The 15,704-nt window shown below is 36.8% G+C and overlaps 1 protein-coding gene across 13 annotated transcripts in view; it reads right to left on the reverse strand.

The window, feature by feature from the left end:
• DCAF6 (DDB1 and CUL4 associated factor 6) overlaps positions 1 to 15,704 on the reverse strand; it is a 131,154-nt gene that overhangs the window by 62,033 nt on the left and 53,417 nt on the right. For all 13 annotated transcript variants that reach the window (XM_049112350.1, XM_035719373.2, XM_025430457.3 and 10 more), the window contains exons 8-10: positions 11,832 to 11,925; positions 10,507 to 10,626; positions 7,630 to 7,890 (exon numbers count right to left, since the gene is read on the reverse strand). In XM_049112350.1, coding sequence (XP_048968307.1) covers positions 7,630 to 7,890; positions 10,507 to 10,626; positions 11,832 to 11,925 — 475 coding nt within the window. The remainder of the gene's footprint in view (positions 1 to 7,629; positions 7,891 to 10,506; positions 10,627 to 11,831; positions 11,926 to 15,704) is intronic.

Consider the following 15,704-nt stretch of genomic DNA (forward strand, 5'->3'; position numbering starts at 1 on the left):
TCGGTCTCTAATCTGCTAGTAGTTTATCTGCCTGCTATGGATCTGTCCTCCAATGCCAACTTGCTTCTTGTCCAGGTGATCCTTGTGCATTTTTCTCTTAGAACTGTCATTCCTTTAATGACTTTCAAGTTCCCCTGGTCTCTTCTTTGGTCTCCCCAAAGTAACCATTAATCTAATATTTCCCCTTGTTTCTAATCTATATATTGCTTCTAGACTGAATAGGCCCTGGTACCCTTTAAGGAAGTTATAATCTGGATATTTGGGCTTTGAAAGGTTTATTATTCTATGCCATATTATTTCTCAACAATTTTTCTACAGAGCTTAGTTTAGCTGTGAAGATTCTGAATAGACCTATATAAATTTGTAAATCTGGACATTTGTAAAAAAGCAGGAATTCACACAAAAGCCGTATCACATACTATGTTACAGAAACTAAATTCTCATGGTCTGAATGGGTTATTTAATTAAACACACACGGATCCCTTAGGTGACTCACTTCTCACAAAGTGAAAATCTAAAGTGAATTTTCTATGTGCTGGTAACCCCATTCGATCCAAAGAAACCACCTTCTCAAATATTATAATAATAAAACCATTCTAAGAAGGCAAAATAAATCACAAATCAATCAAAAATTAACAAAATAATTACAAATTTTAGTAAGTGCTTTTCAGGAAGTAAACAGGGCTATATAAAAGAATATTTTAGTAAAGGAAGATGAATCTGGCTAGGGTAGTAAGGACACCAGAACTGAGACACCAAGAAAAAGAAGTTGGCTGCAATAAGTCAGGGGGAAGAGCTTCTTAAGTACAGAGAACAGCAAGTGCAAAGGCTCAGAATCAGAAACAAAGATGCAGAAGAGAACTTGGCACATTCAATGGAATAAAGGAAACCATTGCAGGTAGAGCATAATGATCACTGGGAACTGAGAAAGTCCTGTGAAATGAGGTTAGGTTAGAGAGGTGGACAAAACCTAGGCCACGTAGGTTCTTTAAGATCCATTAATTTTGGGACACCTGGGTGGCTCAGTGGTTGAGCATCTGGCCTTCGGCCCAGGGCGTGATCCTGGAGTCCAGGTTCAAGTCCCACGTCGAGCTCCCTGCATGGAGCCTGCTTCTCTCTCTGCCTGTTTCTGCCTTTCTCTCTTTCTGTGTCTCTCATGAATAAATAAGTAAAATATTTTTTTTTTAAATCCATCAATTTTTTGGGGGGGGGGTAATTCTACTCTTAAATGCAATTAGAAGTCTTTGAGGGGTTTTAAACAGCAAAGCTATATAATCTGATTTAACACGGTAAAATACTGCTGCATGGTAAATAAATGGTAAGAGAGTGACAGCAGATTCAGGGAGATCAATTAGAAGATTAAAAATGATGGATGGAAGAAGAGTAATTTATTTTAGACACAGAACCAACAAGACTTGCTGATGGACTGAGCATGGGACATGAAAGCAAGCAATCAAGAATAACATATAGGCTGTTAAAATAAGCAAATGGGGCAGGTGGTTTTAAGTTTACTAAAATATAAAACCACCAAGATGGAAGAGATTAGCAGACGGGAAGGATATGAGGCTAAATTAAGTTTTAGTGTGGACATGTTAAGCTTAAGATACTGAGAGATAACCAAAAAGAAGGGTCAAAGGAACAGCTGGACATAGGAGTCTGTAACTTAAAGTGGAAGATCAGATTGTTGACATACATTTAGAAATCTTCACCTTAGAAAAGCTATTCACAGCTATGTAAATTGATGCAGTCCCCCAGTGTTACAGAACAGAGAAAAGAGTGCAGACTAAGAAGTTCTACTAAAATATTCTGAAGGAAATAGAACAAGCATCAACAGTGATTACTGAAAATCAGCTAGAGTTTGTAATAAGAATAAATAGGCAAAGTGGTAACACAGATGCCAAGAAAGGAAAGTGTTTCAAGAAAAAGAGTGTCAGGGACGCCTGGGTGGTGGCTCAGTGGTTGAGTGTCTGCCTTTGGCTCAGGGAGTGATCCCAGGGTCCTGGGATCGAGTCCCACATCAGGTTCCTCACAGGGAGCTGCTTCTCCTCTGCCTGTGTCTCTACCCCTCTCTCTACATCTCTCATACATAAATAAGTAAAATCTTAAAAAAAAAAAAAAAGAACTGAAAAGAGTGTCAGACTATGTTAAATGCAAATGAATGAAAAATCTAGTAAGATACTAAGATACTAACAAGTCACCAGTGACTCTGACCAAAAGCTTCAGTAGATATAGAGCTGAAAGGCAGACAGGAGTTAGGTGAAAACACATGGAAGATGGAAAGACAGTGGAAACGATATGTGAGCACTTCTTGTGAAGACTCATCATGAGAGGAGCAAAGGCACAAGGCTGGGGGAGAGTGTGGGGTAATTAAGGGAAGGTATTTTTAAGAAAGGAGGTAGTAACAGAGCATGTTTGAAGTAGAAAAGGACCAATGCAGTAGAAAAGATAATACTTATGATGCAAAAGCCAGAGAATCTGGAAAGGGATAGTGATTGCACTGACTAGCCTTTGACAGGAACAGACATACTTCTTACCCAAATGAGAGAGTGTCAAGAGACTGAAAAGTAGGAAGGTGAGTGCTTCCCCCACACACATACTGTGAATGGAAGGTGACAGCTGGGAGGGGAGGATGAAGGTAAAGGAAAGTGATAAACGTCTGAGAGACAAGAAGGTGCAAAATAAACACTTTTAGTTGTTGAGCAGCAGTGTTTAAAAGACTTTTCTGACACAGTGTTGAGCACCCAATGAAATGTGCAGTTGTTACTTTCTTCACCACAACTCAGTTGCAGACTAAAAGAGGGCAAATAATTAGGTTCACAGATGGCATTTTGCCAGGCAAATTTTCACATTCCCACCGTGCCTTTCTTTTACCTCAGCAATGTGACAGAGGAAATATAAGGGACATAAGGGAAACATTTACATAAAGAGGTACCTAAGGCAGGGCAAGAAGCACTTTCTCATTCTATCTCTATGTAAGGCAATGGAGGCACACCTCCAAGAAACTGCAGATTGGTTCGAAAGCACCACAATAAAGCAAATATCCAATAAGGCAAGTCAAAAGAACTTTTTGGTTTCCTAGTGCATATAAAAGTCATGTTTACACCATTCTATAGTCTATTAAGTATGCAATTGCATGCTGTCTAAAAGACAATATACATACCTTAATTTAAAAATACTTTATTGCTTTAAAAAAAAAAAAAGCTAACCATCATCCGACTTTCAGTGAGTCATAATCTTCTTGCTGATGGAGAATCTTCCTTGATGCTTTTGGTTGCTGACTGATCAGGCTGTGAAGGGTGGGATGGCTGTGGCATCAACTGACTCTTTAACAATTTATCAGAAGCATACAACACTATTGGATAGCATTTTACCCCACAGAACTTCTTTCAAAATTGGAATCAATCCTCTCCAACTCTGCCACTGCTTTATCAACTAAGTTTATGTAAGATTCTGAATTCTTTGTTGTCATTTCAGCAGTCTTTACACATGTTCACCAGGAGTAGATTCTATCTCAACAGATACTTTCTTTGCTCATCTACCAGAAGCAACTCCTCATGCATTTAAGTATGATCCTGAGATGTGGTGAGTCAGTCCCATCTTCCGGCTCCACTTCTCATGCTAGTTTTCTTGCTATTTCCACATCTGCAGTTATTTGCTCTACTGAAGAAGCCTTGAACACCTCAAAGTCATTCATGAGGGTTGAAATTGACTTCTTCCAAATTCCTATTCATGTTGATACTTTGACCTCATGAATATTCTTCTTTATTTTTCTAAGTAGGCTCCAAGCCCAGTGTGAGGCCTAATGTGGGGCTTGAACCTGAGATCAAGAGTCGGACACTTAACTGATTGAGCCACCCAGGTGCCCTGAAACATGAATATTCTTAATGTTATCTAGAATGAGGAAACCTTTCCAGAAGGTTTTCAATTTACTCCCAGATCCATTGGAGGAATCACTATCTTTGGCAGCTGTAGCCTTACAAAAGGTATTTCTAAAATAAGAAGATTTGACTTCTTGACCCAAGGGCTACAGAATGGATGTTGTGTTAGCAGGCATAAAAACATTAACCTTGTACATCTCCATCAGAGCTCATGGATAACCAGATACATTGTGAATGAGCAGGAATATTTTGAAGGGAATCTTTTTTTCTGAGCAGTAGGTCTCAACAGTGGATTTAATATTCAGTGAACCGGAATGCCTGGGTGCCTCAGTGGTTTGGTGCCTGCCTGTGGCCAAGGGCGTGATCCTGTAGACCCAGGATCGAGTCCTACATCGGGCTCCCTGCATGGAGTCTGCTTCTCCCTCTGCCTCTCTCTCTCCCCGTGTCTCTCATGAATAAATAAATAAATAAATAAATCTTTTAAAAAATACATTCAGTGAACCATGTTGTAAACAGACATGCTGTCATCCTGGCTCTGTTGTTCCATTTCTAGAGCACAGGCAGAGTAGATTTAACATATATCTTAAGGGAGGGATACCTGGGTGGCTCAGCAGTTGAGCATCTGCCTTCACCTCAAGGCATGATACTGGGATCAGAGATCAAGTCTCGCATTGGGCTCCTTGCATGGAGCCTGCTTCTCCCTCTGCCTATAACTCTGCCTCTGTCTGTGTCTCTCATGAATAAATAAATAAAGTCTTAAATAAATAAATAAATAAATAAATAAATAAATAAATAAATAAATAATAAATAAACAAATCTATCTATCTATCTATCTATCTATCTATCTATCTATCTATCTATCTATAAGGGACCTAGGATTTTCAGAATGGGAAATGCTAGCTTCAAACTTTCCTCCTGCAGCTTCCTCACATCTCTGAGCCTTCAGAGAGATGAAGAGAGTGAGAGCCTTCCTCTGGATTAGGCTTTGGCTTAAGGGAATGTTGTGGCTATTTGATCTTCTACACAGATCACTAAAACTTTCTCCATATCAGAGATAAGGTTGTTTCGCTTTCTTACCATTTGTGTGTTTACTGGAGCAACACTTCTGATTTCCTTCATGAACTTTTCCTTTGCATTCACAATTTGGCTGTTTGGCACAAGAGGCCTAGTTTTTTGCCTATCTAGGCTTTCAGCATGACTTCTTCACTGAGCTTAATCATATTTAGTTTTTTATTTAAAGTAAGAGATGTGTAACTCTTCCTTTCACTTGAACACTTAGAGGCCATTTTAGGTTATCAACTGGCCTACTTTCAATATTGTCATATCTCAGGGAATAGGGAGGTCCAAGGAGAGGGAGAGAGAGAGAGGAACAGCTGTTCAAGAGAGCAGTCAAAACACACACACATTTACAGAATAAGTTCACTGTCTTATATAGGTGGCATTTGTGGTACTCCAAGTCAATGACAATAATAACATCAAAGATCACTAATCATAGATCACCCTAACAAATACGATAATAATGAAAAGGTTTGAAATATTGTGAGAATTACCAAAATGTGACACAGACATGAAGCAAGCAAACGCTGTTGGAAAAATACTGCCAACAGACTAGCTCGACGCAGGGTTGCCACAAACCTTCAATGTGTAAAAAAAAAAAAATATGCAAAACATAACAAACTAAAGCACAATAAAATGAGGTATATATTTGTAATAAAAATCACAGCTCCCCCTACCACACAGAGAATTCCTAGTATCCATAAACCTATCTGAACCTACAAGTGCAAAAGAGATTGGGGAAAAAACAAAACAAAACAGAAAAAACTCATTAAGTCTGTATTGTTAAAATGTTGTACTCAGGGATAAAGAAAGGCTTGCTGTCAAAACAATTCCAGGTATAATCCTTAGATACTACATCTAACATCAAATCATTTTCTTCAATACTGACCCTATTTGAGTAATATGGAAGTATTCTGATTTTCCAAAGTGCAGTCAACTAAAATTCTTATAACTGGTAGAGACCAGTTAAAAATATCTCCGTACTAGCTCAGCGGTTTAGCACCGCCTTCAGCCCAGGGCCTGATCCTGGAGACCGGGATAGAGTCCCGCATCGGGATCCCTGCATGGAGCCTGCTTCTCCCTCTGCCTGTGTCTCTGCCTCTCTCTGTGTCTCTCATGAATAAATAAATAAAATCTTTAAAAAAGGAAAGAAAAATATTTCCTTACTTCTTTAAAAAGATTACAGGCAAAGGTACCAAGTAATGATCAATCATTTCCCTATTTTAATGATTCAAATGACTACCTGATACTTACATTAAATATTAAAAGGGATTTAACAATCTGAAATGCAATATTAATTGTGTTAAATATCTGTAACAAAAAAGAAAAATGAAACTCCAAACTAAGTACTTTACTCAGAAATAGGTTTAAAAAACAACTGGAATTAGTTAGAATTCAGTGGCACATGAATATAAGCTAGGGAATTTTCTTACTAAGTTTTCCTGATAACTTATAATTGATCAAAATCTTTAAGAAAATTTCCAAGAATGCCATAACTTTAAAATTCTTTTTTTTTTTTTTACCAATTTTATCTGCTTTGACAAACTTTTGATTCTACTTCCCAAACACTCCAAAATATTTTACTTTACCATAGGTTGAAATGCTAACTATATCAATTAGACAGTGGAAAACCTGACTTAATAGCTCAGCTTTCAGCTTATTATTACAGATAAACTGTGCATAAGTATTAATAATTACATAATTGACTCTGGCTTCCATTCCCATAGAAACTGAAATGAATGACCAAAAATGGGATAAATTGATTAAAAAAATGCCTAATTTAAAACATCCTTTATTTGGTGATCTGGTATCAGAATTCAGAGAAGAATAGTGATAGCTTGGCAGTTAAGCTATCAGGAATTTTTTATAGATTTAAGTTTAGGCTTGCCAGTTGTATCTCTGGTTTCTAGTATTTTTTGTATGTCAAGTGAATGCCTCCTTAGTAGAACCCAGAGAAATATATGAATAAAATCTTACTGCTTATTATAATTACATGTATACAGTTGAAATACCAAGTAAACTATAGTCATATCTGCTGAAAACTACTGTTATAAATACTAGTACATTCCATAGTTGGGGGGAAAAAAGTTGAACATAAGTAGTTTTAATATTGGGAGGAAAATAGTATTTTAACAGAATTTAGGAGTGGATTTTTTTTTCCACTAACATCAAGTATCAAGAAGACAAGGACTTGTTAAAACAAATCCTTTTCATGTAAGTATAGGAGAAATAAATCTTTTGGTAAATTGTGTATGTTGTCAAAAAGAGATGCTATTAAAAGGACCACATAGAATGTATTTAAAGTATTTCATGATTTGAAGAAAGATTATAAAAAATATAAATACAGAGAACCAAGTTAAGTCTAGAAAGACATTTTTGTCTATAATGGCTTATAAAAGTAATTTTTAAATCAACTGCATGAAGCTATGTCAAAACACTATCTGCTGGCACCTACACTTTTTAAAGAATTATCTTAGGTAAACTGAAGATACTGATATTTGTTAAATTCATGCAAGTTAGGCACACTTGAAGTTTGTGTTTAAATTACATGTTCACATATAACATGTCATTTTGATTTATTCTGGCAAGAACAAATTCATGTGATTTAGTATCTTTCAAACCAGAACATAAAGAAGTATTCATAATCAGAAATGATCAGATGAACCACAGCCTATTTAAAGAGTAGCATCCTCACCAGACTGATGATGAGTATGGCGTCCAGATGCCTCCACAGACTGCCTTTGTTCATTGTCTGGAGAAGACAGCAAAGATGTAGAATGAGGGCTTTCTGTAGAAGAGGATGTCGAATGAGCCTGAGCTGACATTGCAGAGGACGTAGAAGGCTGAAGAGACTGTTCAGCTGAAGGATCTACTTCCATTGCACTTTCCCCCACTTCCAAATCAGTACTTGATGGGACCGCAGGAAGTGCAGACACATCTGACTGGCTCGTTCCACCTTCAAAAAACACATGTTAATGCAAATTCAAATACTGACTGCTTTCCAAAACCAGCTACACTAAAGAGGTATGTTCAGAAAACACACGTGCACTTGCACATTCATGTACACACACAGGAACATATAATTTCAGGATATCAAAAATACTCAGTGGGGGTTTGATCCCTCTGACCAAATAGGCTAATCAAGAGGGGTAAAAATCTATCTACAGAACATTTTTGTTAAAATAATCAGTCTTTCAAGATCAATATGGTACCCCCATGTAGACAAAGCTAAATAATAGGTTGTAAAATGCCTAAAAATAACATCTTAATTTGAAGATGATGACTCTGATTTAATGACTGGATAATAGCAGGATGGATTTTATTTTTTGTTGTTGTTGTTGTTGTTTTGGAAAGCATGCATAAAAGTAGAGGGGAGCAGAGTGAGAGAATCTTTTTTTTTTTTTAGATTTTATTTATTTATTCATGAGAGACACACAGAGAGAGAAGCAGGCTCCATGCAAGGAGCCCGACATGAGACTCAATCCCAGGTCTCCAGGATCATGCCCTGGGCCGAAGGTGGTGCAAAACCGCTGAGCCACCTGGGCTGCCTGAGAGAATCTTAAGCAGGCTCCATGCCCAGTACAGAGCCACACACAGGGCTCAGTCTCACGACCCTGAGATCATGACCTGAGCTGAAATCAAGAGTCAGATGCTTAACTAATGGAGCCATGTAGATGCCCCGAGAATGAATTTTATTGATATGTTTCCATTCTACAACATAACATCTTTGGTAAATATTTAAATATTTTGGGAAGAGTGAAGTTACAAATAAGCCAGAATAAGATTAAGTTCCTATATTATGCTAAATGAAGTAAGTCAATCAGAGAAAGACAATTATATTATTTCACTCATGTAGAATTTAAGAAACAAAACAGGAGCATAGAGGGAGAGAGGAAAAAATAAAACAAGATGAAATCAGAGAGGGACAAACTGTAAGAGACTCTTAATCATAGGAAAAAGCTGAGGGTCACTGGAGAGGAGGTGGTGAGGGGATAGGGTAACTGGCTGATGGACATTAAAGAGGGCACATGGGCAGCCCCAGTGGCGCAGCGGTTTAGTGCCACCTGCAGCCTAGGGCGTGATCCTGGAGACCCGGGATCGAGTCCCACGTCAGGCTTCCTGCGTGGAGCCTGCTTCTCCCTCTGTCTGTGTCTCTGCCCCTCTCTCTCTGAATAAATAAATAAATCTTAAAAAAAAAAATAAAGAGGGCACATGATATAATGAGCATTGGGTGTTATACGACTGATGAATTACTGGCCTCTACTTCTGAAACCAATAATATATTATATGTTAATTTAAATTAAATAAAATAAATTAAAATAAAATTAAAATAAAATAAATTTAAATAAAATTTAAAAAATAAAAGTATATATACAAATAGAACAGAAACAAAAAGATTAGTTCCTGATTCCTACTTCATTAGTAATAATGTCTTAACCACTAAATTAACATAATACTGTCATGATTTAAAAAGGCTTGACTGAGGTGACTGGGTGGCTCAGTCTGGTAAGCATCTGCTTTCAACTCAGGTCATGATCCTGGGGGTCCTGGGATAGAGCTCCACATTGGGCTCCCCACTCAGCGGGGAGTCTGCTTCTCCTTCTCCCTCTTCTCCCACCCAACTCATGTACTCTGCTCCTTGTCTCTCAAATAAATAAAATCTTTTAAAAAATTAAAAAATAAAAAAATAAACAAAAAGGCTTGAGTATCTACTATGTGCAATGCTAGGCTTCGTGCTTTCTGCAAAGGAATAATTAGGAATAATCCATAAACATTAACAATTTTCCTCAATTCTAGATGTTATTAAAAGAAAGAATGGACTAATCAAGTTCATGTCTTATAAGATGCAACTACCACAAAATACCAAGTTTTTTCCTTTAATCACCATGATTTAAGTATTTCTTAAACTTAAGCACAAATTCAGTAACTCTTAAGTACACCCGCAGCCAAGGAACTTTTTTTTTTTAAGATTTTACTTATTTATTCATGAGAGACCCTAAGAGAGAGGCAGACATAGGCAGAGGGAGATGCAGGCTCTTCACAAGGATCCTAACGCAGGACTCAATCCCAGGACCCCGAGATCACCACCTGAGCCGAAGGCAGATGCTCAACCACTGAGCCACCCAGGTGCCCCCAAGGAATTTTTTAAGTTAATTGCTCAAGAGCCCAAAGCTAGAAAGTAATGAACTAAAATATGAAAATAGGTCAGCTAACACTAGAAACAGCAATTAATAACCAACGCATAAGTAACCTAAAGGTTAAACTATTTCATCATATAAAACTTCATCTACAGAGTTTTATATATTTCCATTCTCAGAATGCATACAAAAAAGACTTCAAAGGGAAGTATCAGGTTTTCTTACTTTTCTTGAGAAAAGCGAAAAAGAAGAGGTAGGTCTACTGGAACGTGAAGGGACAAATTATACTCAATACCTTTGGTCCTCTACTGCTTCACACAATATAGTTAAGGACCTGTGATTATTATAGATATAAACTGGATGATATAAGTAAAGCAAATGTCAATAAAACAGCTTTTGCCAGCTTTTGAGTGACTTCAATTAAGAAAAATTACCTCTTGGTCGAGATCTTCCTCGCCCCCTATTGCTTTGTGCCACTTCACTTGCTTCTTCAAACCACCTCGATAACATGTCAGACATTCTCTGCATCAATGACACATTGGGACTTTGCTCACCTATCACAATACAGTTCTTATCAGTGAATTCAGTAGTAAGTCAGGATCTTTCATTAATGCAAAAACCCAGATATTAAGGCCTTTAAAATGAGAGCAATTAAAAAAAAAAGAATCAAATTGCCTAAATAAATTCTATTAATGTACACAAATCTATCAGTTATCATCACATTTCATAGTATATATTTTTGCAAGTGACTCTCCATCTATATTTTGAGTTCAAGAATAGGATTTATATTTCATCTTTGTCTATTCTTAAGTACCTCTACACCTCTCACCCTGACTGACCCCCAACCCACATCTTTAGTTCCACCAGCTCATGAATTATATCAATTAAAAGAAAGGTTTGCACTCTCAAATTTCCTTAAACTGATTTTCACCACACTGTAAGCATATTCCATATATTTGAAATTAACAAAAACTAGAAAGTATTGTATTTGTCTCTTCCCTCTACTCCTTTTCTCCTTCAAATATATGTTTTCTTTAGGGAATTATCAAATTAAGTATGACATCAAATTAAAGATAATTCTATAATCATATAATTTAAAATGCAAATAATTTGTTCTTGAATTTTCATGAAAATAGAATTTCATACTTTACTGCCTTTATTTAGTGTTGCTTTAAGTTTAAATATATAAGATGATGACAAGGATAATATATTGGGGAATATGCTTTTGATCTTAAAAGAATTCAAAAGTCATTAAAATAAGATTTTGGCTACCAACCAATTATTAACATACACACAGATTAATTCTATTTTAAAAGTGTGCCATCTTAAGGCTCCCAAAGTAGTTTCTTATGCTTATCAAAAGCACTTGATAAAAGAAAAATAATTTATCTGCTATTATAAAACTCTTGGGTTGGAAATTGAAGTTTTCATTTCACTTTATATCTAATAGGCAAAGTTAAAAAGATTGATGATGTCCAATGTTTTACATGGCAATGGGCATTCTCATACTTCCAGTAGAAATGTAAAGTAGTGTACTTATTTTGGAGGGTAATATGATAGCTATCAAAAGTAAATGTATTATCCAGTGATCCAGTCATTCATTCCACTTTTAGGAATTGATCTTCAGATGCATTTGCACAAGTATATTAAGATAAAAGTACAAGGATGTTTGTTTCAGCATCACTTATAAGAAAAAAAGAAATAAGTTAAAAGATTAATTTTTAAATTCTATATTAGAAAGGCTGAAAAGTAGAGTTACCATCTCGTTCTCGTTCACTCTCAGGCCTCGCTCGGGGTCCAGTGTCTGACCAATCACCACGAAGTCTCAGACGCTTCACTGGAGGCTGTCGTAACTAAAAGATGAAGAGAAAACTCATTTGCTCAATTCTTAAAGCATACTTGAAGTCTAACAAATTCTTTTCATGTCTTTGCTTTCTTTATTGAGTATGCAAAAGAGATCCTAAGTCAAAACATGAAAGACGGCTCTTAATAATGATGGTACCTATTGATGGTACAGCCTACACTTAACATCTTCACCCTAAATTAGAGTCTGAGTGCAACTTTGAAATCATGTATATGTGACTTCTAATCCCACCTGTATCACTTTACAACTGACCACAGGAAAGTTATTTAACTGCAATGAGCTTGAGTTTTGTTCGTTTTTTTTTTTTTTAAGATTTTATTTATTTATTCATGAGAGACACAGAGAGAGGCAGAGACACAGGCCGAGGGTGAAGTAGGCTCCATGCAGGGAGCCCGACATGGGACTTGATCCCGGGACTTCAGGATTGCGCCCTGGGCCAAAGGCAGGAACTAAACCGCTGAGCCACCCAGGGATCCCCAATGAGCCTGAGTTTTGATGATGATACATGTAGTCTAGGTAAAGTATCTACATACCTGACAATAGGAATTATCACTATTTTATTATCAGTTTACTCTCCGGTTCCCCCCCATCTACTGCAACCCTTCATTACTCACTTCAGGATCTCTACTCTATCTGGTTTCCCTCATTTTTGGCTAATTACTCTTCCTCCTACTTCAGCTGCATCCTACAAACTTACTATAGTCTACAACCTCCTAATTCCTTCTAACCTTTCTCAGAAGATGTATCATTTATTTTGCTTAAGCTTAATAACTCCATCTGTGCTTTTCATTTTATTCCTTCAATTCCTCAAGCACTTTGCTTTGACAATTATGCTCTTTCCCATACGTACATTCATTTCCTCTCTCATTTCTTCCTTACAATATGCTGAAGATACTTACCATTTTTAACAAACAAAACACCTCAATTTTATATTTCTATCCAGCTATACTCGTTCCCATTTTCTGAAGCCTTATTGCCAAGCTTCTTGGAAAGAAGTCTATATTTATTCCACTTTTATCTTCTAATCCTTCCTCAATTCACTGTAGTCATCTTATGTTCCCAACATTCCACTGAATTCATTCTCATCAATGTCACCCATGAGTGATTACTTGCTAAGTTCACTGATCAGTGAAAAAGTGATCGACAATCAATTGCCAATCCAAATGGCACACCTTTCACAACTTAATCCATTTGATGTCTATAGCATTTAACACCCTTGATCATTCTCTGTAACTTTTATAATGTTTAATATTTTTTATTGAGATATAACACACGTAACATGATAGTCACCCTTTTAAAGCGTGTAGGTCAGTGGTTCATATGCACAAAGCTGCGCAACCACTTGCACCATTAATTCCAGGATGTTTTCATTACCTCAAAGAGAAATCCTAGAACTGTGAGCAGCTGCTCCTCACTCCTCCCAGCACTTGGCTCCTGGTGACCATGAATCTACTTTCTGTCTCTAGGGCTATGCCTGTTCTGGACATTTCATAGACATGGAATAATATGTGGTTCTATCTGGCTTTTTTCATATGGCATAGTATTTTCAAAGTTCATCCATGTTGTACCATGTATCATTTCTTTTTATGGTTCAATAATATTCCATTATTTGGATATACCATATTTTGTTTATTCATTTATCAGTCTATGAGCATTGAGTAGTTTTCATTTTTCGGCTGTTGTGAATAATGCTGCTAGGAACATATGTGGAAGATTTTATGGGGACATATGTTTTCAATTCTCTTCAGTATATATCTAGAAATGGATTTGCTAGATCATATGATAACTCTATGTTTAACTTTTGAGGAACTGCCAAGCTGTTTTCCAAAGCAGCTGCACCATTTTACATTCCTACCAGCAATGTGTGAAAGCTCCAATTTCTCCACATCTTCAATGCTGTTATTGACCTTTAAAATTTTAGTCGACCTAGTAAGTGTGAAATGGTACCTTACTGTGGTTCCAATATATTTTGGTTACTAGATTCTAAATCATAAATCAATGATATACAAACATTTTCTCCCATTTTTGTGGCTCACTTCTTTTATTTTTATTTTTTAATAAAACATTGATTTTTTTTCCTTTTAATTAAGCAGATTTTGATAGAAATCTGTAAATTTTCTGTTTTCCCCTGGAAACCATACTGAGCAACAAGATGGAGAGAATCTTTACACCCTCGGCAAAGAAGACAGAAAAAAAAAACCTTCACAAATTCCATAAGTATATAAATGTGGCTAAGAACAACAAAGAATAGCAAAATCTGCAGGAAGCCACAAGTGTGACAGGGAATAATCAGAAGATTAGAGAAAGCCTAGTGTGGCAGGTGTCCAAAATCTTAGACAAATAATCATTTCCAGAAACAGCAGGCCTCACTCTGTATGTGAACTATATTTAGAATAGAAAAGAGCCCTGCTCCATAGTTATGAAAGAGGAATTTTATATTATACAAGCAAAGAAATAGTGTTTTAACTTCAGCAACTCTTTCTGGAACAAGGTCTTCAAGTTAAAAACAGTCTCAAGCTTGACTTTTTGAGATATGCAAAATAACCTAGTCAAGAATACTGAAAATGGGGAAAAGATATTTGCAAATGACATATCAGATAAAGGGCTAGTTTCCAAGATCTATAAAGAACTTATTAAACTCAACACCAAAGAAACAAACAATCCAATCATGAAATGGGTAAAAGACATGAAGAGAAATCTCACAGAGGAAGACAGAGACATGGCCAACATGCATATGAGAAAATGCTCTGCATCACTTGCCATCAGGGAAATACAAATCAAAACCACAATGAGATACCACCTCACACCAGTGAGAATGGGGGCAAATTAACAAGGCAGGAAACAACAAATGTTGGAGAGGATGCGGAGAAAAGGGAACCCTCTTACACTGTTGGTGGGAATGTGAACTAGTGCAGCCACTCTGGAAAACTGTGTGGAGGTTCCTCAAAGAGTTAACAATAGACCTGCCCTACGACCCAGCAATTGCACTGCTGGGGATTTACCCCAAAGATACAGATGCAATGAAACGCCGGGACACCTGCACCCCGATGTTTATAGCAGCAATGGCCACAATAGTCAAACTGTGGAAGGGGCCTCAGTGTCCATCGAAAGATGAATGGATAAAGAAGATGTGGTTTATGAATACAATGGAATATTACTCAGTTATTAGAAATGACAAATACCCACCATTTGCTTCAACGTGGATGAAACTGGAGGGTATTATGCTGAGTGAAGTAAGTCAGTCGGAGAAGGACAAACATTATATGTTCTCATTCATGTGGGGAATATAAATAATAGTGAAAGGGAATATAAGGGAAGGGAGAAGAAATGTGTGGGAAATATCAGAAAGGGAAACATAACGTAAAGACTGCTAACTCTGGGAAACGAACTAGGGGTGGTAGAAGGGGAGGAGGGCGGGGGGTGGGAGTGATTGGGTGACGGGCACTGGGGGTTATTCTGTATGTTGGTAAATTGAACACCAATAAAAAAAAAAAAAGAGGGAAAAAAAAAGAATACTGAAAATGGTGCAAGCATTAATTCAGTCATTCAACTAAGACTTTCCTGAGCACCTTCTATGTACCAGGTACCACTCTAGGTATTAGGAAAAGATCAATGGACAAATCACACAAAAACTCCAATGTTACATAATTTACAAACTAGTGGAGTAGATGAACAACACATGGTAAAAAAAAAAAAAAAAAAAAAAAGTAAAATATACAAAAGAAAGTGTTGAGTATTATGGGGAAAAAAAATTAAGTAGACAAAAGT

The sequence above is a fragment of the Canis lupus genome, chromosome 7 (genome assembly GCF_003254725.2).
Source record: "Canis lupus dingo isolate Sandy chromosome 7, ASM325472v2, whole genome shotgun sequence".
Taxonomy (NCBI): Eukaryota; Metazoa; Chordata; class Mammalia; order Carnivora; family Canidae; genus Canis; species Canis lupus.